Below are 25,747 nucleotides of genomic sequence, written 5' to 3'. Positions count from 1 at the left end.
CTTGCCTATACAATAAGGCAGACAGTACTTTTTTTTTTAACCTACTGATAGACACTGGCCAAACGTTTGGACCATGGTTTACAAGTAAAATGAAGACAGATTTTTACACAATACCTTTATTCAGCTCTTCAGTTTTTCTAGAAAATTAAACCACTTGATCACACAGCTAAGAATTACTGAAATAAGTTACAAAAAAAAATAAATGCCACATTTAAATCGGATGATGGAAGGCTTGAAACACAAGGTTTATGCTGAAGACAAATTTCCTGAGGCTACCAAACAAACTCTCTCGAAATAATCACATATAAACTTATGTAAGTGATTCATTTTTCAGGAAATCTACAGATGGATTTATGTAAAACTTTATTGGTAAAGAATAACTTTACAAAGCATACTTGCAAGCACAGAGTCGAAAGTCAATCACTGGCTGATTGGTTATCTAGGGATGTTAGAAGGGATTATTTTACTTGCACACAAACTATCATAAGTGAATATGGATTCTGTGCAAGAGAAATTAAGAGCATCCAAATGCTTTCTAGAGCATAGAGACCACAGCAGTTTGCTTTTTATAATATGTATAGTCTGGTCAATAAAAATTGATAGCCAGTATTACTTTTAATAAATAATTAGGGATATTCCAATTGCTGCATGGTTCCCCAATTATACGGTGATTTATGATATTAAGCTATTGGTAGAATTGTACAAATGCATTTATTGATTGCCAATGTTAAAACTTGAGAAGTTCCCTTAAAAACCATCTGATGGAAAACTCAATATAAATTAATTTGGTATACTCAACATTAGCATACGCTATTCAGCTTATACAACTATGAAAAATGTGCTTTTACATTCATATTTCTAAAAAAGTATGTTGATTTTTGTTTGAAAATGGTTTGCATAAGTAGCAGAAAGTACCAGTTTATAATGAAAATTTACATGTGAATAATGGTCGCTGTGATGATACTATGGCTTTAAGAGGTGTATTTGTCCTTTAAAATTAAGAAAGGTTGAGGCAAAGGTGTTGAGCGCTCTGCTCACTGCCAATGAAGTAAAAAGCTTGTGAGATCGAGGTTTTTTTAAATAAAAGTTGGAACAATAGGAACAGCCTGAATGGACTGGGGTTCTCTTGCTGCTAGAATTGCAAGTGAGACCATCTATTTTACTGAATTTGCCTTTGCCAAGGGTGTGTTTATGGGATATTACTATACTGGAACAGTTAATTAGTAGTTTATATAGTTAAGCCAATTTTTAAATTGTCTTTATTTTCATGCTACAGTTAAAATACAGTGTGTTTTGCCTAGAGTAGTTGGACCAATCGAATTGCATCTAGAACATAAAGGTAAGTGTAAGGCGTTAAAATCAGAAAAAGTGTCTAGGCTATCTTCGCAATATATTTAAGGGGGTTTGGTCTGATCCATAACAGTCTCCTTCTATAACACTTGTTAAATCGTAAATTCATTCTTTATCAACACATGGTTTGACAAAATTAATTTGGTAAGTGACCAAGCTAGATTATGAAGTGTACAGAAATTTGCCTGATCCCACTGTCAGTTCCAATCTGAACCACAGCAGAGAGAACAGGCAGCTGCAGAATTAAGAGGTGGATATGTTTAAAATATTTTTAAACTACTAATGCTTCTTTTAGCTTTGAAACATTCAGCAAGATTTTATTGACTCAATGTTATTTCAAATTATTTGATATCATTCATCTTCAAGCATTTCACTGAACAAATTTGACAGCTAGATTTGCTGGATAATTTTACTTTATAGAAAGTAAATTCTAGAAAGACCTCAATTTATCACATGGGGATAAAATGGTCAAAATTCATTCTTAATATATTGCTTCTCAGGACTAATTTTTTTTTTAAAATCACACTTTTCAGGTTTTTCTGAAAATCAGGTTTTTCAGACTTAACAGTAAGGAAACGCTCAGGGCAAATGATTGTGTACATGCACATACATCCTATTCTTTAAAATGCAGCTTAAAAGGCTGTGTTTCAATCAAATAATTTAAAAAAATATTTTTTTTTTTAATAGTGCCACCTGGGTGAAACTTGAACCTGTTTAATTTCTTCCAGCAATAATCTTCAAATACTGCAGTGCATTGTGGGCAGCATCATTGTGAGCATTACCACGAGAAATTCCCGTTCCATGGCATACAGTAACTGGCCGAGTTGAGAGTTCAGCCAAACATTGATACTGCCCATTCACAGTCAGCTCATCTGTAACAAAGAAAATGTAATTTTTTTTTGCTCCTGTAAGTTACATCCTTACTTTAATCATTCATGAGCTGTATCTTTCTGAAACATTATGTCACACAAAATCATCATCATGAATAAGAGGCCCAGGTAAAATGAATACTGGTCACCGTTGGTACAGATACATGGCATTAAAGAGATATCATCTGCAGTGCCAAGACAAAAACTCAAATGGAGATGCTTCTAATAAACACCCATGAACATCTAGCCCATTTCAAAAATTGAATTTGATAGAAAAGCAGAATGTAATTACATGAACTTGATTTCATAAACAGTGAACATATGATATAGGTTAGTTATTGTTGGGAAGAAATGCAAGATTTCAACAACATGACAGCATTAGGTTTAGTACTGTATTACCGTTTTTACTGAGTGTTAACAAGTATAAATTAAGTAAACTATTACTTTTTGAATATTACTAGTTTACCCGGTATTCTATTTAAATAGCTAATTTTTATTTCTCAAGGCTGACTAATTTACATTGTTCTATGTATATACCTATATCCAGGTAAGAGATATCAAATCCTTGCTCATCCATCACTTCTCCCAACATCTGAGTGTAATCAGTGTTGGGAATGCTGAGTGGACTCCTTTTCAGTTGGTTAATTTTTTCTCCAGATGAATTCCTTAGCAGGTCGCAGCTAATTACTGGTATCTTTCCCCTTGGACCATTCCATTCATCTCCAGGTATCTGAAGCATATACAATATCAAATTTGATGTTTACATTTAATAGAATCAACTGAGCTCACCACTGTACAAAATTAAGGTAACATACAGAAACACAAACCTACTTAGTTTCAAAAAATTAATATTTTTGGGACTTTTTAAAAAGTAGGTTTTCTAACCTTTTGAGGATTTCAGGTATCCAACTAAGTTTAAAAGGTATACTTGCTGCTTGACCTATTTTGGATTCCCAAACAGCCCATGAACCACGAATGCAATTCCATTTACAGTTAATATTTCATGTTCCACTGGTTTCTATTGTTTGAATTGGAGTGTGTTATTGTAGGAAAAATAGATTTAAAATGACTTGATTCACAAATAAGTGTCACATCACTGAAGACAAGAGGATAGGATAAGTGGAATGTGTAGATTGTAATCAAATCACTTAACATTAGACAACCTATGGTGAAGTGCAGAATAGGAAGAAAGAGAATCACACTAAGGGACATCATAATTGGAATATCTGCGAACCTAGTGAAGGGCTAGATAGGTTTGGGGAAATCCCTCTGCAACAAAGAACAGGGACCCTTTTGGTACAGTAGATGTAAAGGAATCATTTAACTTGAGGACAAGATGAATGCCTTGGCCAATTAGGGTGAGGTGCTGTCAGAAACACAGATACCACTGACGAGGAATGCACACCAGAGGCTCCAGTAACAGGACAAAGGAACCCAGCACTGAGTAATAACACACTGGGTTACAATCTACTAATCAGTGGTGTGCAATATATACTGTCTTTATGATGCACAAGAAACCTATGTAACCAATGAGACAGGAAGATGCATAAATGTGATTCAAATTATGGTTGGGGAAGTCGTATCTTGGAGTACCACTTGTGTACACGTCAATCAACATATTGCCTTTAAACCAATTGCCACGTTTGAAGTACCATTTTAGAATATGTCAGAACCTGAAAGGTTTGAAAACCTGTTCCTAGCACTGCTTTCACATTGTTGGCTGATATCTAAATTACATTCATTTCTATGCCTGTCAGTGGTTTATCAAAACCAAAATGATCAATACTAAATTTATAGGTGACTGTTGAGAATCCATACTATACATGCAAATGGACCACAATGACAGATGGGCCCTGTGATATATTTTGAGATTACTTAATTTACAAAATATCCAATCATCTGTGGTTTTATATGGATTCTGTTTACCATTCTTGCTGACAGTATCCATATGAATCAGCCAGAACTCTCAGCTATTGTTGTCCCTTTATTAGCTGGTGTTCTAAATTGTCAACTAGATTGTCAAGATCCCCCCAATATAATGTCACAACTCAAAGGAACATGCTAGTAAGTTTCATTCCAATCTCAGTTTTAATTTTACTAAACACAGTAATATTCTGGGAAAAGCAAAGCTGTCCAATGGACGACACTGCAGTTGCACATCAGATTATCAAAAAAATGCCGCTGTCTGGTTTTAATCAGTTAGAAGCAAAGCAGGATTTGAACACATTGTAGAAACATCAGCAGCAATCCATTATCTGAAAACAAGACTAGAAGTGAACAATAACAGTGAAGAACTGCTAAATTGAAAGCAAATAATTTATTTTAATCTTTCTAACTTCAATGGTAACAATAACAAAAAAGTGTACTTCCAAATAATTTTGGAGATGGAAATCTGCTGCAATTTTGTCCAGGTGCAAATCTTTTATTGCATACCTCAAACTTGCCTGTTTTGAATGTATTCTTACCAATGAAACATCATCATTATTGTATTCGTCTTCCTGTTTCCAGCTTGCAGGAAAACTCTGTAGTTTGGTAATCATCTTTTCTGCAGCATTGCGTTTTGCCAATTTTTTTGAAGTACCACAACCTGTATATAAGAATTGAAAGTTCATTGTTCACTGCCCATTTTGTACTCAAGTATATTTAATAATTTTAGTTTATAGCTTCCAATTTTGATACAGAATTGCAATTTAAAAAAAAAAAAATCGGCAAGAGAAGTAATTGTTTTGCCTAACAAAGGTAGTATATAAATGCACGTTTTTAAAATTTCCCTTCTGGAGTCTAGAACTCAATGTCGCAACTGTTTCTGGGTCCTGACCCCATCCTCAGTCACAACTTGCAATTTCTGTGGCAGTGGGTTGGGTGGACATGAGCATTTTAGTGCAGAACAGAGGAGGGACTCAAAGCGCAACCCTCCTTTAAAGCGACTGTGGTGATCATTAACATGGTTGCTGTTCAAAAAATGCATGCAAAACAATACAGCTGCTTGGTTCTCCAATGCTGACCCTTGAAATCTTCTTGGAGTTTGAGGGAGGGTCTGCTTTTTGCAGAATGGAAAGCCGCCACCAAGCCAAAGAACACTACTGAATCTACGACAGCAGTAGATGTGTAGTCTCCAGGACCTGGGTCGAGTGCTGTAAAGATTGAATGACTATGACAATGCAATTGCATTAAGAGACTGAAGACAGTTTCTGGGTGTTCAACTTCCAGCTGAGATGCCTAAAGGTGCATGCAGCTTCTGAATGAAAGGAATGTCTACGTGGTGCTTACTGATTCCTCAAATAGGCTCATAGCCACAGTACTGCTGCGCACATGTCCACATTGTTTCATGTATCAAGCTGCTAGCATTGGAAAAACACACCAGCAATGCCTCCATGCAACTTAAAAGAGCTCACAATGCCAGAGAAAGGATTCTGATGGGAAGAAAAGGGTCTCATTTCCACATTAACACTGCCATAAAAGTCACCACAGGAGGTCCCATAGGAGCAAGTTAGCAAAAATAAGATAGGGCCTAAATAATAAAGACAAAAGAGGAATGTTAGTCTCCCAAATGGTCACTTTTTAAAAAGTGATCTGACAACTTGCCAAAGATTTGACTGGATTAGGATACCTCAGCATTTCAGGACATACTATTACAGCCTATCCATGGTCTTTCCTAGCATCTTCCACAGATTCTGACAGAGGATAAACCAATAATGCAAAACGAGCACAGCCACTAACTTACACATCCTCCACTCGCACAAAGGGGAGGCAATGGCATAGTAATATTGTCACCAAACTATTAATCTAGAGACCCAGGTTAATGCTCTGAGACATGGGTTCACATCTTAACACAACAGATGGGGAACTTCAACTCATAAACATGAATCAATAGCTCGTCTGATAATGAAACCATCTGGTTCCTTACTTTCAAACCAAACCAGACTACTTGACATTGTCCAGGACACTGCAAAGGCTCTGTGGGCTGTTGTTGTTTCCAGAGTCCTCCTTTCTAACAAAGTTGGCACAGGGTGTCCTACAGATAATGTCAATGTTTGACAAATCTAATTAGGGATGAGTCCGTGACATTAATTATTCCTGCGCATATCTTGTCCCTGGATAAATCCATCACAGGTAATGGCCTATTATCATGGAATTAGCCAGAAACCTTGACATTGACTCTGCTATGGGACTTCGTGTAGCCATCAACTCAAACATGGGTAAGGAAACCTGCTGATTATGACCTACCACCATCTCTCAGTTGATGAATCCATTCTCCTCCACACTGAACACCCATAAGCAGAAGTATCCCATTCCTAAACAACACAGTTGGCAGACCGGACCTGCAACAGGTTGAGAGGGAAATACATACTGGACCTCACCCTTACGAATCTACCTGCAGCAGATACTTCTGTCCATTGGAGTAACCATTGTACAGCCATTATGAAGCTGAAATTCCCTAACCCATCCAATCGTGTATCATTACCACTCTGTAGAATGGGATAGATGTGAGATCCAGCAACATAAGACTGGGTGCCCGAGTAGAGTTATGGGCCATCAGTAGCCGAATGTTTTTCAATTACAATCTGTAGCCTAATGGACTGGCATATCCCCACTCTACCATTACCATCAAGTTAGAGATGGTAACTGGTTCAATGCAGCATGTAGGAGGGCATGCCAGGAACAGCATCAGACATAACTAAAAATGAGGAGTAACCTTTTGTAGCTTCAATAGAGGAAGAACTTGCACATCAAGCAGTATAAGCAACTTGCAATACATACTCTAAGCAATCTCACAACCATCAGATCAGATTTAAGATCTGCATTTTGTTTTAACAAGAGGAATTGAGCATAACAATGTTATGCTTCAATTACATGGGGAAATTAGCAAGACCACATCTTAAGTACAATATAGAGTTTGATCTCCTTATTAAAGGAGGAAAGTAAATTATTTGGAGACAGTTCAGGGGTGGTAGTGGACTGATATCTGAAATGAGCGGTTTGGACAGATTGAGCTTATTTCTCCTGGAATTTAGAAGAGTGATGGGTAATTTACTTACAACATACAAGATCCTGATGATCCTGACAATGGATACATCTTAAGGAGGAGTCCAAAAACGTTTCAGAAAAAAGAAAATTAGGACAGAGATGAAATTAAAACACTTAGGTACTATATCTCAAAGGGCAGCAGAGCGGAGTCATTGAATATTTTAAGGTAGTGGCAGATAGGTTCTCTTGCCTCACAAGAATCAAAGTTTATTTGGAGCAGGTTGGAATGTGAAATTCAGCCATGATTTTATTTAATGGAACAGCAAGCTCGAGGGGCCTACTTTTGCTGTTAATTCATACATCCATATGTCCTATCATACATATCCAGTCGTGAACGGTGGTGGACAACTAAACTCAATGGAGGGGGCAGCAGCTCCTCAAATATTCCTACGTCAACATAAAGATGTCCCGCATATCAATGATAAAGACAAGGCTGAAGTACTCCCATCCAACTTAGATCTGATTTGTGGTCAATACACCTCAGCCTCCTACAGAGCACCTCAACATCACAGATGACAACCCTCAGCTAATTTGATCCACTCCGCAAGACATCAAGAAATGCTGAAAACACTGAATACTGCAACTGTTACGTGTATTGACAACATTCCAACAATAGTACAGAGGAACCTCAATTATTCAGCATTCAATTATCCAAACATTAGATTATCCTGCAAGAGCGCAAGTTCCCAACGCTTGGCTAAACTACGTTATCAGATTATCCGGAATTCAATTAACCGAACAAAATATGCCTCACCAAACCTTTGGATAATTGTGGTTCCTCTGTACTGAACACGTGTGCTCCAGAACTAGCTATGCCTCTAGCAAAGTTTTTAAGGACAGTTACGACACTATCATCTAATCAGCAATATGGAAAATTGTCCAGGTATGTTCTGTGCTCAAAAAAGAACAATTCATACCCAGCCAACTATCCAACCAGTCTTTTCTCAATCGTTAGCAAAATGACATTTGACAGCTACTGGAAGGGTATAGTGAGCAGTGTTGCCAGATGTGAGGTTGTCCCTACAAGGGTACAAATCTCAGTGACCATTCTAGATAGGAACGGTGGGTGACCTTGCCTATTCTCCAATATTGAAAGGTTGCTCTGTTTATTGGCAATATAGCCTGTGCTGAGAATATAGCCTTCTTAGTCTTCCTGTCCCTCATCCATTTCATCTGCTGCTTAGGATATTGATCCTCATTGCCATTTGACACAAAACTGGAGTATTGTGCTTCCATTACCAGCTGCTATCTTAGTTCCCCTCAGCTACGCTCTGGACCTCTAATCCCCCTCATGATGCTCACAACCACCTCTGCTGCTACAGTGCATACAGCCTAGTATCTCCTCTAAACACCCAATTGCACCCATGTAACAGTTGAGCACTCCTCTTGGTAGTGTTCCCTTTTTAATGGGCCAGCCTAACTTCATGGCAATGACAAAGATTGGATCAGTTGTGCTGTCACCTCCACACATCTGATCTGTCCCCCACCAACACACTAAAATGGCCCTTAAACTTACAAGGAGTTCGATGACAAGATTAATTGGTATCGTTCTGAAATAGGCATGTCAACAGGCCTGCCTTCTCCAATCACAAGGATAAATCACTGGCAGTAAGAATGGCAATGTAAACTGGTATAGCAGTGGCAGCACTGAATCTAGTGCCTTTTCTCCCACCTACAAAGTTTATTCAATTAAAACAAATGAACACCTAAGCAGAGAATAGCAAATATAACCAGAAAAAAAAAAGAATCAGAAGTCAATTTTAGGTTGGAAGAAGCACGCAGGGGAAGCCTTGAAGGTTACAAGTTGTGTGCACTACTTCCACCGTCTGGTTTTCTGGGATTCTTCAACTTGGCATGAGATTTTACAATGGCACTAAACAACCATTTTCCCCCCAAATATCTCTTAACGACTCATGCTTTGCCCCTTTCTAACCCCGAGGCCTTTTCGAACAAGACCTCAACCAAGCTGTTCAGAACTAGGTTTATTCATAGATTATGTGATCAAGAGAGTTGCCCATCAGCCCACATTCTATGCAGAAAGCCTTGCTGCAAGTTACAAGGCCATTGGTAGGCATTTCCCCACCAAGGTACAGACAGATTACAGATCACTTGATAAGGTTAGAAAGACTAAAAATTTGTGTATTGGCTCAGCGCTGTCACTACAGTTGACAACTATAATTTAAACCAGCCATTCTGAGCGGGGGACATTTGAAGGGGACCACAGACAGAAAACAGAAAAGAGGAGCCCCAAGGGTTTATGGATCTATTGCCTTTCCCTCAACATATTTGGTTGAGAGTAGATTCTTCAAGAAGAAAGTGAGGACTGTAGATGCTGGAGATCAGAGCTGAAAATGTGTTGCTGGAAAAGCGCAGGTCAGGCAGCATCCAAGGAACAGGAGAATCGACGTTTCGGGCATCAGCCCTTCTTCAGGAATGAGGAAAGTGTGTCCAGCAGGCTAAGATAAAAGGTAGGGAGGAGGGACTTGGGGGAGGGGCGTTGGGAATGCGATAGGTGGAGGGAGGTCAAGGTGAGGGTGATAGGCTGGAGTGGGGTGGGGGCGGAGAGGTCAGGAAGAAGATTGCAGGTTAGGAAGGCGGTGCTGAGTTCGAGGGATTTGACTGAGACAAGGTGGGGGAGGGGAAATGAGGAAACTGGAGAAATCTGAGTTCATCCCTTGTGGTTGGAGGGTTCCTAGGCGGAAGATGAGGAGCTCTTCCTCCAATCGTCGTGTTGCCATGGTCTGGCGATGGAGGATTCCAAGGACCTGCATGTCCTTGGTGGAGTAGGAGGGGGAGTTGAAGTGTTGGGCTACGGGGTGGTTTGGTTGGTTGGTCTGGGTGTCCCAGAGGTGTTCTCTGAAACGTTTTGCAAGTACGCGCCGTCTCCCCAGTATAGAGGAGGCCACATCGGGTGCAGCGGATACAATAGATGATGTGTGTGGAGGTGCAGGTGAATTTGTGGCGGATATGGAAGTGTCCCTTGGGGCCTTGGAGGGAGGTAAGAGGGGAGGTAAGGGCGCAAGTTTTGTATTTCTTGTGGTTGCAGGGGAAGGTGCCGGGAGTGGAGGTTGGGTTGGTGGGGGGTATGGACCTGACGAGGGAGTCACGGAGGGAGTGGTCTTTTCGGAATGCTGATAGGGGAGGGGAGGTAAATATGTCCCTGGTGGTGGGGTACATTTGGAGGTGGCAGAAATGACGGCGGATGATACGTTGGACATGGAGGTTGGTGGGGTGGTAGGTGAGGACCAGTGGGGTTCTGTCTTGGTGGCGGTTGGAGGGGCGGGGCTCAAGGGCAGAGGAGCGGCAAGTAGAAGAGATGCAGTGGAGGGCATCATCGACCACGTGCGGGGGTGGAAATTGCAGTCCTTGAAGAAGGAGGCCATCTGGGTGGTACGGTTTTGGAACTGGTCCTCCTGGCCTCCCACCCTGCCCCCTGTAAATCCCACAGCTACCAAGACTACACCTCCTCCCACCCTGCCCCCTGTAAAGGACTGTCTCAGACTCCTCCCTCCCCTTCATAGACCTTTCCATTTCCATCTCGGGTGACCGAATCGTCACGGACATTTATTATAAACCAACCGACTCCCACAGCTTCCTAGACTACACCTCCTCCCACCCTGCCCCCTGTAAAAACGCCATTCCATATTCCCAATTCCTTTGTCTCCGCCGCATCTGCTCCCAGGAGGACCAGTTCCAAAACTGTACCACCCAGATGGCCTCCCTCTTCAAGGACCGCAATTTCCCCCCAGACGTAGTCGACGATGCCGTCCACCGCATCTCTTCCACTTCCCGCCCCTGCGCCCTTGAACCCCGCCCCTCCAACCGCCACCAGGACAGAACCCCACCTACCACCCCACCAACCTCCATGTCCAACGTATCATCCGCTGTCATTTCCGCCACCTCCAAACGGACCCCACCACCAGGGACATATTTCCCTCCCCTCCCCTATCAGCATTCCGAAAAGACCACTCCCTCCGGACTTCCTCGTCAGGTCCATACCCCCCACCAACCCAACCTCCACTCCCGGCACCTTACCTTGCAACTGCAAGAAATGCAAAATGTGCGCCCATACCTCCCCCCTTACCTCCCTCCAAGGCCCCAAGGGACACTTCCATATCCGCCACAAATTCATCTGCACCTCCACACACATCATCTATTGCATCCGCTGCACCCGATGTGGCCTCCTCTATATTGGGGAGACAGGCTGCCTACTTGCGGAACGTTTCAGAGAACACCTCTGGGACACCCGGACCAACCAACCCAACCACCCTGTAGCCCAACACTTCAACTCCCCCTCCCACTCCACCAAGGACATGCAGGTCCTGGGACTCCTCCATCGCCAGACCATGGCAACACGACGGTTGGAGGAAGAGCACCTCATCTTCCGCCTGGGAACCCTCCAACCACAAGGGATGAACTCAGAATTCTCCAGTTTCCTCATTTCTCCTCCCCCCACCTTGTCTCAGTCAAATCCCTCGAACTCAGCACCACCTTCCTAACCTGCAATCTTCTTCCTGACCTCTCCGCCCCCACCCCACTCCAACCTATCACCCTCACCTTGACCTCCCTCCACCTATCGCATTCCCAACGCCCCTCCCCCAAGTCCCTCCTTCCTACCTTTTATCTTAGCCTGCTGGACACACTTTCCTCATTCCTGAAGAAGGGCTGATGCCCGAAACATCGATTCTCCTGTTCCTTGGATGCTGCCTGACCTGCTGCGCTTTTCCAGCAACACATTTTCAGCTGAGAGCAGATTCTGCAAGGTAGTTTCCCTGACAAAATCCAGGAACAGAACTGATATTGCAACAAGAGGTGACCTCCAACTGTCACTATCTAATTTGAAGCCCAATATCATGAAACTTGCAGAAAAGGACCAAACTCAAGGATCACATTAGGCCTGAGAGATGCTTAATTTCATACAGGTTTTTTGAAGTTTTATCCAGTATGTCAGAATGTTTGAGTGTTCTTGGTGTTCAATAATACATGATTTTCTGTCTATCTGTTCATGTTGTATCCCTGTTTGAAAGAGGGGGCCCTGGAACCTGAGAAAACGGTTGAGAATCACTGATTTAACCAATGGGTTTACAAAGAGAAATTACAACGGAGTTTACTTAATAGAACTAACTGACATCAGAGATATCTGAAATCACTGTACTCAGAATTACACTATTTCAAGGTGAATCAAGATAAAGTGGTCAGGAAAGTGCTCTGCATGCTCATATCATGATTCTCATCCTGAACTGTAGAGATGCTTGTACACAGATTGCAGCAGTTCAAGGCAGCAGCTCATCACCTTAAAGATAATAAATGTTGGCCCAACACCAACACCCATGTCCCAGGAAGTAAAATAGTAAATGAAAATATACCAAAGAAATTTGATGTAGGATTGTATCTGTACCCTTTGTAAATTGATTAATTCATGCATGATTTTAATAATTCTTAAAAACATATTAAACTACAAATACTACCCCATTTAGAACTATGACAAAGTCTTAACTTGGACTCTAATACTTATGATTCTTACCTGTTTCAACAAAATTTTCTACTGTGCAAATCATTGTAAATTCTTTTTTGTGAGCAGGACCGGATTCTTCAGCAACAGTGTAATCTGGAAGTCTCCATCCTTTACGCACAACCAATTCCTAGTAAATAATGTTAGCAGCTTTACTGTACAAATCTCCGAAATCTAACAAAGCTGCTAGTATAATGAGCTACTGGAGATATAAAATATAAACATGTAAGAAATAGAGAGAGAGAGAGAGAGAGAGAGAGAGAGAGTCATTCAAACGTTCAAGCCTGTACCACCATGACTCATCTCAATTCCACTTTCCCTCACTATCACCATACCCCTCAATTGCTTTAGATTCCAAAAATCTGTTAATATCTGCCTCAAATATGTTCAATGACAGAAGATCCTAAGCTTTCTAAGCATAAAGTTCCAAAATCTTTTTAGTAAAGAAATTTCTGTCTTAAATGACTGATTCTTTATTCTAATATTGATCTCTAGTGCTTGCTCCCCAGGTTAGTGGAAGATCCTTCTGGCATCTTTATTCTCAAATCTTTAAGTATTTTCTGTCTCAGTGAGATTTCTTCTCATTCCTTCTAAAATCCAGCAACAAACCTCCAGTCTATTGAATCTTTCTTCAGGATAATCCTCTCATTCCAGGTATTAAGTTTGTTGCATTTCTTCCAAGCACAAAAACACAAAGTAATTACAGCAAGACTCCTTCAGTCTTGTGTGCTAATTTTTCTTTGTGGAGGTGATGAGAAGTTAAGAGTCAGAAAAATTCCTAACCTGTCAGACCCATTTCTTTTTTAAAAAGGGTACCTGCCCAGAATACTTTTATTCTGGGGAGATCAGAATGAGATATAGTTGGGCCTTCTGTTTCAGAAGACATATCAGAGGTGCACAATTGCTGAGATGGGCTGCTTAGACATGCTGCTATTCCCTGGGACTTTGGGCCAGTTGTATTAAAAGGTTATTAGATCCCCTAGCCTGAATATCAGATACCCTTCTTGATGTTTTCTCATAACCACCAAAGTTTTATATGCCTCCTGATTGTTCCCTCTAGTGGCATTGAACCTTTAAAACTCAGCTAGCAAAAAAAAATTCTATTTCTCAGACAATAGCACCTGTTAAATTTGTAAAAACAATGATTGTGAATCAATGCACTATAACAGCTGGTGTTTTTGAAGAGAGCTGGTGAATTTCTTTTCAATTAAAAGATTCTAGACATTTAAATCAATCCAAATCATTCCACACACAGGTTTATTCAGTTGTGAATGCAAAAAGGGCTTTTCTCCCATTGGAAAAAGTACTCTAATGCTTATACAATATCAGCATAATGGTCAACCTATCACTATTATTGGAAGTTTAGTCTCTGCTATCTATATGAAAATTAAAGTCACCTCTGATCACTGATTCATTCTTTGCTGACACTAAAACCGCTATAATAAATCCAAGTGAAAAATATCAATACAAACAAACAATTACAACTAGAACTGCAGAGAAAAATGAAAGATAGAGGACTATCCTCATCTCACCTGAAGTGTACCAATAGGGTTGGGAGGATTGTGTGGCTGCTTTGAGGTAATGGGTTCAGATTTTGGCAAAGATTGGCTGAAAAGAGAGCAACTGATATATGTATTTCATACAACATCCAGTCCAACAATAAAGCATTTTTTTTTCTCAAACATTTTGATCAGTTATACAGTTAATAGCAAGAACACTTACAAAAAACTCTGTACCATCAGGGGCTATGTAGCAAACCTATGTTAAGTCAAACATCGGATTATTTATGAAACACACGGTGGCACAGTGGTTAGCACTGCTGCCTCACAGCGCCTGAGACCCGGGTTCAATTCCCGCCTCAGGCGACTGACTGTGTGGAGTTTGCACGTTCTCCCCGTGTCTGCGTGGGTTTCCTCCGGGTGCTCCGGTTTCCTCCCACAGTCCAAAGATGTGCAGGCCAGGCGAATTGGCCATGCTAAATTGCCCATAGTGTTAGGTAAGGGGTAAATGTAGATGTAGGGGTATGGGTGGGTTACGCTTCGGCGGGGCTGTGTGGGCTTGTTGGGCCGAAGGGCCTGTTTCCACACTGTAAGTATTCTAATTCTAATTCTAATACAGCTGCCTTCTCACCTTATTCCATCGCATTCAGGGTCTTCCAGAGTTCCTCCATTCAGAATATTGAGTACAGCTGCTGCTGCTTTGTGTTTTGCAGCCTTCTTGCTTTGACCTTGGCCTATAACAGGAGGACCAATTATCTATTTGGAATGGAACCATTTGATTACAGCTTAAAAAATATTGATACAACATATTAGAATTACTCACCAACATAAAGCTACATTCATCTATTCTGAATGCAACAAAAGAAAGCAGATGAAGTCTGCATAAAAATGTGTGCAGCATAAACCAATTTGTATTTAACACATAATACATATACACACATGACTGTGGACCACCCAGTAAAGTGGGTATTAATATTAGAAGTCACTGTTTAATTTGTTATATAATTGGTTAAATCAGACACCTACATTGCTTCGTCACCAGGTTTGCACAAGTGTCTTGCAAGGGTAGTCACATTTCAATTTCTCTCTCTTGGGAGGGGACACGGAGAAAGATTTAAGAATAAGGTTCCCCATAAAATCAAATTGAAGCAAGTGAGGACTGCAGATGTGGAAAGTCAAAATCAATAAAATGTGGAGCTGGAAATAGTACAGTAGGTCAAGCAGCATCAGAGGAGCAGGAGAGTCAACATTTTGGGCAGGATCCCTCATCAGCTCCACATTTTATCGACTCTTCCCATAAAAGTAAATGTGAATTTCAGAATAAAATTTCCAAAGCAATAAATAGATTATTTAAAATGACTATAATAAAAACGACCATTAAAAAGCACCGAGGTGGCTATTTTACTTTGTTTTTTCACCTAATAAGCAGAACTAGAGAGAAACAAACTATGATCCAAGCTCTGGTCATCAGGGAACCCATTAGGTCGGGTTTAACTAACAGTGACATTGGTTCACTTACGGTGGGTTACATTCTGAGTTGGTCTTGGTGGAAGTTACGTAGGAATTGGTTGGGGCAAGAAAACAGGTGCGTGAAAACAGCTATGTCTCCAACTCAGTCCCACTCCCCATTCCCAGCCAGCACCTCCTGTCACTCACTCAACCAGTCATAATCCATTTCAGTATAGATACAGTACTGACATCTATCTGACATTGTGGATAATTACATGTCAGTGCAAACCACAACAGCAGGACAAATCCAACCAAGCCAATTTCAGCCCCAATCTACCCTCAATCTCAGCAGTGATGGAAGGATGGAAATGCTAACAAGCAGCAAATAGACTGCTCAAGGATATCAATTTTAGTTCTGTCACAGCCACTCAACCCCTGTCCATATTAGAGCTATGGTGTATACAAGAGCTGAACTCCAGAGATGAGGTCAGAGTTACTGCATCCCTTGCAATGGAATCAATGCATATCACAGGGCAACATTCTCTGTTTGTAGGAATCATACCTGGCACATAGGAGGATGGTTGCTGACGGATGCAGGTCATCTCAGCTCCAGGACATCTCTACAGAACTGCCTTCGGATAGTGTCCTAGGGCGAACTATCCAGAGCTACTTCATCAATGACCTTCCCTTACCATAAGGTCAGAAGTGGGAATATTCATTGATGACTGCACAACGTTCAGCACCATTCATAACTCCTCAAATATTGATGCAGTCCAGGTCCAAGTGCAATAAGACCTGAAAATACCCAGGATTGGGCTGAAAAGTGGTAACATTCACGACACACCAATGCTCGGCAATTACTATCTCCAACAGGAGACACATCTTCACCACCCAGTGACATTCAATGTTCTTACATGACTGAATTCCCCTACTATCAACATCAGAGAGGTTACCATTGACCAGCAATTCAACTGGACCAACATATCTAGTGGCTACAAGAGCAGGTCAGAGGCTAGGAACACTGCAGCAAATAACTCACCTTCTGACTCTCCAAAGTTTGTCCACCATCTATAAGAGAGAAATAAGGATTGTAATGGAATACTCTCCACTTGCCCAGATAGGTACAGCTCCAACAACACTCAAAGCTTGACACCATCCAGGACAAAGCAACCCACTTGATTAGCACCACATCTACAAACGCTCACTCACTACTACTGCCACTCAGTAGCAACAAGACTACAGAAATTCACCAAAGATCCTTAGCCAGCACTTTCCATCTAGAAGGACAAGGGCAGCAGATATGTAGGGACACCACCACCACCTGCAAGATTCCCTCCAAACCACTCACCACCCTGACTTGCAAATATCACCATTCCTTCACCATCATTGGGTCAAAATTCTGAAATTCACACTATGGCTCCACCTACAGCACACATGGGGATGGCAGTAGTTTTGGAAGGCAACTTACTATCATCTTTTCAAAGGGAACTAGGGATGGACACTGAATGTTGACTAGTCAGTGATGCCCACATTCCACAAGAGTAAAAAGAACTTTATCAAGTGTGGCATCAAGAAGCCCTAGGGAACAAACTCTTTTGTTTAGTGATATTGGAGCACAAGGGAATATCATATGGCTGTTGGAGGTCAATTATCTCAGTTCTGCCAAATATCCAGTTCCACCATCTACCACCTCTCAAATCAGACTGACATACACCTCCCTTCTATCCCACCAACTCAAACACCCCTTTCATCTTGGCCTGGCTTCCAATGCCTGACCAACACAGGACTCCCAGACCATTCCTAAAGTCAAACTCCCATCCACTGCAACCAAAACTCCCCTTTTCCACCAACCACATTTCTGAAATCCATATCCCCGTGTCCATCTGTCCTGATGCCCTCCCTTCCACCAACCCAATCTGCACATCACCGACACACCCTGCTGTCAATAGTGCTCCAGTCCCATACCCTCCATGCTCCCTGCTCAGCTCCCTGTCCCAGTCTCCATGTTTTCTGCTTGACTCCCACCCATGCCTTCTGACTAGCACACAGCCTCTTCCTCCGCCTTTTCCCACTCCAACTATCTTAGACTCTCCCTCCTGCCGAACACACCCACACGACTGCCACACACCCCCCTCCTCCCTACAAACTGCCCCACTCTCCACCTGAGTCCCACGCACCCTTCTCCGCACCCATCCGACTCCCACGTAGCTCCCCCTTGCAAAACTCCCACGCATCCAACTCCCACAAACACCCTCCTTCCTAAATGCCCTTTCCCATTTCCCACTCGACCCTTGCCCAAACGAACACATCCCCTTCCCCTCACTCAAATCCAATGTACCCCTATCTTTCTGCCCCACTTCCCACGTGACTCCCATGACCTCTCCCAACTCTCAAACGCCCTGTCTCCCACTTGCCCCCCTCCCCTGCTTAGGGTCCACACTGTTTCCCGCACAAGCCCCCCCCCCCCCCCCACCCCCCACCCAACACAGCTAAGCCTTAGTGCCCATCTCCAAGCTCATCTTCCTTCTTGCCCATTTCCTGTGCATACCCCATCCCTCATCCAAACCCCACACAAGCCCTGCCCAACACTTGGGCTGCACACACCCCTCTCACTCTCCTGACTCCTACACCATGTTTCACTATAGTGTTCTTCACGCCAAGGAGTCCCTCGCACCTCACTCACCCAAGTTCCTAATTGTCAGCCATTTATTCCCAACTACCACCTATCTGACCACCTCCCCAACTCCAGGGAGTAGCAGCTGGAAAACAATGTAATTGAGGCCATAAACTCCACCTAGGCAGCTATGGAAACTAGAAGTAAGAGTAAGCCATTCAGCCCTGCGAGGCAGCTGATCACAACTAATCCTCTATCTCAAATCCATATTGCCACATTCTCCCCATATCCCTTGATGCCATTAATATCCATCTCTTTCTTGAATATATTCAATGATTTTGGCGGGGGGGGGGTCTCCACACTTTTTTTATGGTAGAGAATTCCACAGATTCACTAACCTTTCATGAAAATATGTTTCCTCATCTCAGTCCTAAAAGGCCTACTCCATGATCCCTGGTTATACACTCCCAACCAATTAAATATCCTCACTACAACAATGGATTTGGAATTGGGGGTGGGATACAGATCATAAGTACATAGATACATGAGAATTCTGCCTTATATTGTCCTCAATTAATTGAATGACTTCACTTTTCCACTTTATATTACATCTGACATGTTCTTACTCATTCACTTGTTGTCTCAAAGCCTACTTTCCCCCATAATTTTGTACTGTCAGTAAACATGGATACATTAAATTCACTCCCTTCACCTACATCATTGGTATGAATTATGAATAACTGAGCCCAAGCTCAAACCCTATGATATCCCTGCTAGTTACAGCTTGCAAACCTGAAAATGATTCACTTATTCATACGCTGTTGAGGTTCATTAGCCAATTCTCAATTGATGCTAAATAACAACTCCAAGAGTGCAACACATTATAATGTGTCAGGCACACCACTGAATACTTTTCTGATAATCCAAATGTGTTGGGCCCACCTTATCCACCTTTTACTTGCAACCAAGAACAACTTTCAACAGATCTGTCAAATGGGATATCCCTTTCATAAATCTGACAGCATCCTACTACAATGTGTCCAGTGATTGTTTAGCAGTACTGTGGGAAGCAGTGGTTTGGAAATAATGTGAAATAGTGGATCCAGAACAATGTGGCCACTTCCCCAGCTGATCTCAAACCTTAAAAAAATGCTCCTTAATAAAGCGTAAAGTCACCATAGTCCCAGAGGCCGCTCTCTGAAAGAGATGACTGATAATAAGTTTAACCAGACAGTCACCATGTCTTAGATGAACTTGAGGGACAGAACTTTCATGCTAAATCGAACTTGCACTGTTCGCATAACTCTTGACGTAAAGCAATTATCTGAGCCCAGTCATCCAGGACAGAGTAGACGTTGGGAAGACGTTTCCATTGGCTGGAGAGATGAAGACCTGGGAGCACATCCATAAAACAAAAGGAAGACCCTTTCGAGCAGAGATTAGGAGAAATGTCTTCAGCCAGAGAGTGGTGAATCTGTGGAATTCATTGCCACAGAAGGCTGTGGAGGCCAGGTCACTGAGTATATTTAAAAACATTGAGTATATTTAAAAAAAAAAGAGATAGATAAGCTCTTGATTGCCAAGAGGATCAAAGGTTATGGGGAGAAAGTGAGAAAATGGGTTTGAAAAACCTATTGGCCATGATTGAGAAGACTCAATGGGCTAATTTCTGCCCTAATGTCTTATGGAGTTAACCTACACCCCCTCTTTTCCTTCCCCCCCCCCCAGATGCTGCTCAGTGTTACTTTTTCTTCCTTCCCACTCTCTCTTCCCCCCCCCCCCCCCCCCCCCCCCCCCCTCCCCTCCCCTTAAAACCAGTCAATTCAAAAAACACAGTAACTAGGAAATGGCTTTAAAGCAAGTTAAAGTATTTCTTTTAAAGCGGGGATACTTTTGCAATGACATGTTATGCAATCTGTTTCACATTGCCCAAATTTGGTTGCTTAATTTATAATGGTATATACAGTAAGAGATTCCACAACAAATAAAAGGGAAAATGCACTGATCAATTCAACAGGGTTGAGTCTTATTGCTTCTGATAGCTTAAGATAGTTCAACCAGCTGATGGTATTCCTCGATGTTCAAGTACTGAAATATCCCCCATCATAGAGATGGATGTCAAGAGAACCAGAGAGAGAGAGGAGAGATCACATAGGAAGTATCAGCCAAACAAGTGAATCGGATTATATTTTTAAAAAATGAAAGCATTTAGAAAAGCATACAGCTATGAATAAAAAAATGACAGCTAGCAACTATTAAACTCACTTGAAGTGAGTTCTACGAGACAAGACAACCAATTAAATAAACTTAGTTTATACAAGATGAGCAAGTGATGCAACTTAGGTCTACAAGTATAACACTACATTATTGTGGAATATCTTTGCAACAAATATCTATGTAGCTTTCAGAATCTGATGCAATATCTGTGGAAAATTACAGCTTTAAAATACAGAAGGGAGCCATGGGTGGGCATAGCAATAGGATTTGACAAACCTGTGCAGCTCACTTCTCCCACTGTTGCTCTGAAGATAAAATTCGGCAAATGAGATTGACCCTCAGATTTCACAAGTTCATATTGGAGGGATTGACCACTCTTTGTGCAATATTCCTGCAGTTGGCTGATAGGAGTCTTCCCAGGACGTGCAGCAATCACTTGATCCAAACTAGGCATTGAAATACACAGAATTGAAAGATAGAGAAGTATTCCAAACATAAGTTATCTCAATCATAGTGAATTTAAGAATTACTTAAGCACACTTGGTAACTGTTTAAAATTGGGCTCTAAAATGTACTAATTAAATTTCCATTAACTCTCACTGCTCTGGAACACAAATGAACCCTCAAACTACGAGACAAAGAAGAAGTGAAGACTGACTTTTTCAAAAAACAAATCTCACCACTTTTCAACCTAGGTGGCCAGTAACACAAAGAAGAAAATAAAATTTAAAAGGGAGAGGAGGAAGGTCAAGGCATTGTTCGTAAGTAATTTTACATTAAATATATACTTTTGTACAACATATTAATTTAAAAGCTGTGGTTGGTTGCTAGCAGCAACTAAACCACCACTGCACTGACAATATCTCTTTCCTGGATTAGTGGTGCTGGAAGAGCACAGCAGTTCAGGCAGCATCCGAGGAGCAGATTTCACTTTATAATATTTCACAATATCTCTTTCCTGTGCAGTTTTGGGGATTGAAACTGGGATGCCTGGACATTCCTCATACGCTTAAATCCCAACCTATGCTGAAGTTTCAATAGTGCCACACTTTTTATTGCATGGCTTGGACATCTAGGAGGTACAGTTTCAAGTTTCAAATTTAATGTAAAAACTGGCTGTGTGCCCGATGGTTAGGAAGAGAATATAAACTGCAGGAAGTTATTAATGGACAGGTCAGGTGGACGGAAAATTGGCAAGTGGAATTCACTCCCGAGAAGCGATGCAATACACTTGGGAGGGTTAAACATCACAACTCTCAGGTACCAGGCTGGAAATCAACCCCTATTATTCCTGGAGTCATCACAAAAGTTAAAGACTTTAGAAGTACGTACACAAAAATCCCCAATTCAAATCCAAGTTAACAGAAAATACAGATTGGATTTCTGTACTTTTTATTTATTAGAATTACTATTTATTACAAATAATTAGATAGTGACTGCAGGTAGACAGTTATAAACCATCAGAATATCACTAATTAACACAATAATCTCATCAACTACCCTTGCACACAGACAGGCAACAGACATATAGACAGAGTACAAACACATGGAAAAGGGAAAAGAAATTAGAAAGACAGTTTAGTAGTTTGCGTCTACAAGGTCTGTTGAGCTGGTTCTTGCTAATCCAAACGTTATTTCCTGGCTTTCCTTTTACAAACTAATTTGCAAGAGGCATATGTAGCTGGTTCACTTGTAAAGGTTCTCTGATTTATCAAATTAAAAGTCACAATTTCCAGTAACTGCTGAAGAAAGGTTTAACTGGTTTCCTTTGGGTTTAAAGTGAGTTGTGATTGCTGAGAAGAGACCATTTCTGAGCTGGAGATCAAATCCCCTCTCTATAACTCCATCATAATAATGGCAAATATTCCACAAGCCTTCTCAACCATCTATCTACCTCCCAGTCCTGCTGCCTTTAAGGATCTACAGACATGCACATCACAGTCCTCCTAATCATCTGTACCACAGAGGTCCTGGCATGCAGCACATTCTTAGTGCTCCCAAAATGCATCACCTCAAATGTTTCAGGATTAAAATTCCATTTGTCACTGTTCAGCTCATCTGACCAGCTCTTCCAAATCAACCTGTAGTCTACAGCTCTCCTCCTATTTGCCACACAATTAATTTGTTATTTGCAAACTTTTAATAACTTTATGCTCAATAATGTAGATCAATAATGTACTCTACATACAGCAAAGGACCCAGCACCAAACCCTTTTCAATCACAAAAACTTCCTTCAACCATCACTTTCTGCTTCCTACCATGAAGCCAGTTTTAGATCCAATTTGCCAAATTGCCCTGGATACCATGGGTAAGCTTCTTAACCAGACTGTCATGTAAGAGGTTCTCAGGGGCTTTACTGAAGTCCACATAGATTACATAAAGTGCACTACTCTCACCTACATATCTAGACTGCTGCTCAAAAAGTTCAATTACATGTGTTAGACATTATTGCCTATGCTGACTATCTTTGATTAATCAATACCTCTCCACGTCGAGATGTTTTTCCAATAATTCCATACCACTGACATTAGGCTTGGTGGCCTGCAGCTTGGTTTATCCCTACCAGCCATCTTGAATAATGGTACCATGTTAGCCATCCTCCACTCCTCTGGCCAATGAGGATTTGAAAATTAATGTCAGAGTCCCTTCAATCTCTTCCATTACCTTTCAAAGGAGTCCAGGCTACATCTCACCTGAGCTTGGAGATGTATCCCTTTCAAGCCCACTAAAACCTCCTCCCTCTCAATGATAATCTGTTCAAGTATATCACAATACCCCTCCCAATTTCTATACCTACATCATCTTTCTCTATAATGAATAAATACAAAGTACTTACTTAAAACTTCAGCTATGTCTTCCAGCTCACTACACCTCTTTGGTCCCTAATGTATCCTTTCCTTGGTTATTGTCTGATCTTTAAAATACAAAACGCCTTTGGATTTTCCTTAATGTTTGTTCATGCCCTCTGTTTACTTGCCCGATTCTTTTTTTTGAAGTAACCCTGCACTTTCTATGCTCTTTAGGGCATGCAATGGATATGGGCCCTCTGTATATCTGCCATAAGACCTTAAGAAGCAGAAGGATAAGTAAGCCATTCAGCCCATCAAGTCCCTCAATATCCAGGATTCCCTGGACTCAGTGATCCCAGTTTTTATCTTTACAGATATGTTTGGTATGCATTCTCACTACTACTCTTTTGAATGGCTCCTACTGCTCTGATGTGCAAGTGGCTGCTCACATCCCACTTTGGACAGATCGGTCTTGATTAAAATTGGCCCTCCCCCAGATCAGAACCTTAAGTATTACCAAACAATGGTAATCATCACTGGACTGTTCCCTACTAACACATCCATCATTTTCCTGCTTTATTCCCTAAAATCAGGTCAGGAGTAGCACTTGCAGCACTGTGTTTGTTGGCTTAAAAAGCTCTCCAGGGCACACTTTAAGAATTTCAACTCTTCAAGCCTTTCACATGATCCCAGCTAATCTTGCAGTAGTTGAAATCCCCTATGATTACTCTAGTGTTTATTGCACATCTGAGATTCACCTCCATACCCGTCTTTCTATCCCTCATTATTGTGCTTGGTAGGCAGGATCTATAATATACCACCCATTTTGTTTTAAAATTCTACCCATATGGAACCGATTGAGTAACTTTTGTGCAACAATTGACTCCTTGACCAACAGTGCACACCACCTTTCTATCACAACTCAAATTCCTGCACCCCACATGATTGAGGCGCCAGTCCTGTCCCTCCCTCAACTCCCTCCCTCTGCTCTTTGAGAGCAGAATGCTATTACATCCCCCAAGACTCAAACAGCACCCTCAACCCATCTCCCTCAGCCGCAACGATTAATGCCATCCAGACTCTCCATGCTCCCTTGCGCCTTGACCATATTTGGAAGCCCTTTCCTGATGAAGGGCTCTTGTCCGAAACGTCCATTTTCCTGGTCCTCTGGTGCTTGCCTGACCTGCTGTGCTTTTCCAGCACCACACTCTCGACCCATATTTGGAAGCAACCAAAGCAAAAGCCTCGCGCTGCAGCGATATCAGAGACCATTCAGGAGTGTGGGGAGGGGGATGTCCCCTGATGGTGGGTTTGAGATGTGCAGGTTGAAGGCGGGCCAGGTAACTGAGTGGGTGTGCGCCCACACACTGCAGTGATGAACAGGTGAGGACAGCACACGGCTCCCTGCTCCTCTTCCTCCGCCGCCAACCCGACTCACGCGGATGATAGGCCATGCACACCCCGCCGCTGCCGCCTCTCTCTCTCTCTCGCTCACTCACCTGATGCATCCAGAGCTCCTTTTGGACGCGGCTGTAAACCTTTCCTCGGACATGCCGGTCCCGGCGGAGTAGGATTGTAGCCGCGCGGAAAAGGTGCTCTGGAGTCAAACCCCCGCTCCCGGTCCACACGCAAACTGCTTCCGGCGGAAGGCGGCCGGTGGCCACGGCGCACGTCGGGAATTGTAGTCTTTGAAGGCAAAGGCCGGGGAGGGGGGGGGGGTCTCTACGACGTCATCGAGCGTGATATCGATCGTCATCAGTCGTAAAGTCCGCTCGGCGTCGCAATGTCCTCGAGCTCAGGCATCACGTGGTCCAGGAACCCAGCTTTACAGCATTGCCCAGTTGTGACTGTAAGACTTTGCAGAAACCTTAACTGGAGATATGGACAGCAACAACAAGAGAAAATCCCTGGATAAATCATAAATTGCACTTAGCGCGCAGAATAGCACCTTTGGCCCAAACTGGACCATGTGGACCAAAATGTCCACACTAACCCCATTTGCCTGCAGTTGGCCTATATTTTTCTAATCCTTGCCTCTCAACGTATTTGGCCAGATGTCTTTCAAATGTTAATGTACCCGCCTCAACCACTTACACTATCAGCTCATTCCATATGTGTTCCACTCTCTGTGTAAAAACGTTGTCCCTCAGGTTCCATTTTCTTCTTTCAACTTTAAGCTTAAACTGATGCTCTCTAGTTGTTGATTCCTAAAGCCTGGGAAGACGACCCCCCCCCCCCCCCCCTCCTCCTCCTCCTCCTCCTCCTCCTCACTATCCATGCCGCATGATCCTATACACCTCTGAAAGGAGCCTCCCTCAGTCTTTTACATTCTAAAGAAAAAAGAGCTAGCTTGTTCTACTCTCCCTATAACCCAGACCATTGAGTCCTGGCAACATCCTTGTAAATTTCTTCAGCACTC

At 42.1% G+C, this 25,747-nt stretch overlaps 1 protein-coding gene across 2 annotated transcripts; it reads right to left on the bottom strand.

Annotated features, from left to right (window-relative positions):
- Window positions 1-346: 346 nt before the first annotated feature.
- LOC140482125 (interferon-inducible double-stranded RNA-dependent protein kinase activator A homolog A-like) lies at window positions 347-24,989 on the bottom strand. 2 transcript variants are annotated; one of them, XM_072579127.1, is made up of 8 exons: window positions 24,828-24,989; window positions 20,815-20,984; window positions 14,890-14,992; window positions 14,292-14,367; window positions 12,772-12,889; window positions 4,664-4,806; window positions 2,757-2,949; window positions 347-2,222 (listed from the first exon to the last, which is right to left on the bottom strand). In XM_072579127.1, exons 1-8 carry the CDS (start codon window positions 24,878-24,880, stop codon window positions 2,065-2,067), a joined length of 1,014 nt encoding a protein of 337 aa, XP_072435228.1. In that variant the 5' UTR covers window positions 24,881-24,989; the 3' UTR covers window positions 347-2,064. The 2 variants fall into 2 exon arrangements, with proteins under 2 accessions (XP_072435228.1, XP_072435229.1); XM_072579128.1 differs by having other exon boundaries at window positions 4,685-4,806.
- Window positions 24,990-25,747: the final 758 nt, after the last annotated feature.

This window comes from Chiloscyllium punctatum, chromosome 10 (genome assembly GCF_047496795.1).
Source record: "Chiloscyllium punctatum isolate Juve2018m chromosome 10, sChiPun1.3, whole genome shotgun sequence".
In the NCBI taxonomy this organism is placed as follows: domain Eukaryota; kingdom Metazoa; phylum Chordata; class Chondrichthyes; order Orectolobiformes; family Hemiscylliidae; genus Chiloscyllium; species Chiloscyllium punctatum.
Note: the sequence above shows the minus strand (reverse complement) of the source record. Positions and strands in the feature narration are given on the sequence as shown.

Bases quoted from the DNA above. Each gene is read 5' to 3' on its own strand.
- LOC140482125 (XM_072579127.1), bottom strand. From the start codon at position 24,880: ATGTCCGAGGAAAGGTTTACAGCCGCGTCCAAAAGGAGCTCTGGATGC. The intron at 14,993-20,814 runs GTTTGTCAAATC...CTCCTGTTATAG, and splicing joins GGGAGAAGTGAGCTGCACAG to GCCAAGGTCAAAGCAAGAAG. The intron at 2,950-4,663 runs GCAAGTTTGAGG...TATATGCTTCAG, and splicing joins TAAGAATACATTCAAAACAG to ATACCTGGAGATGAATGGAA.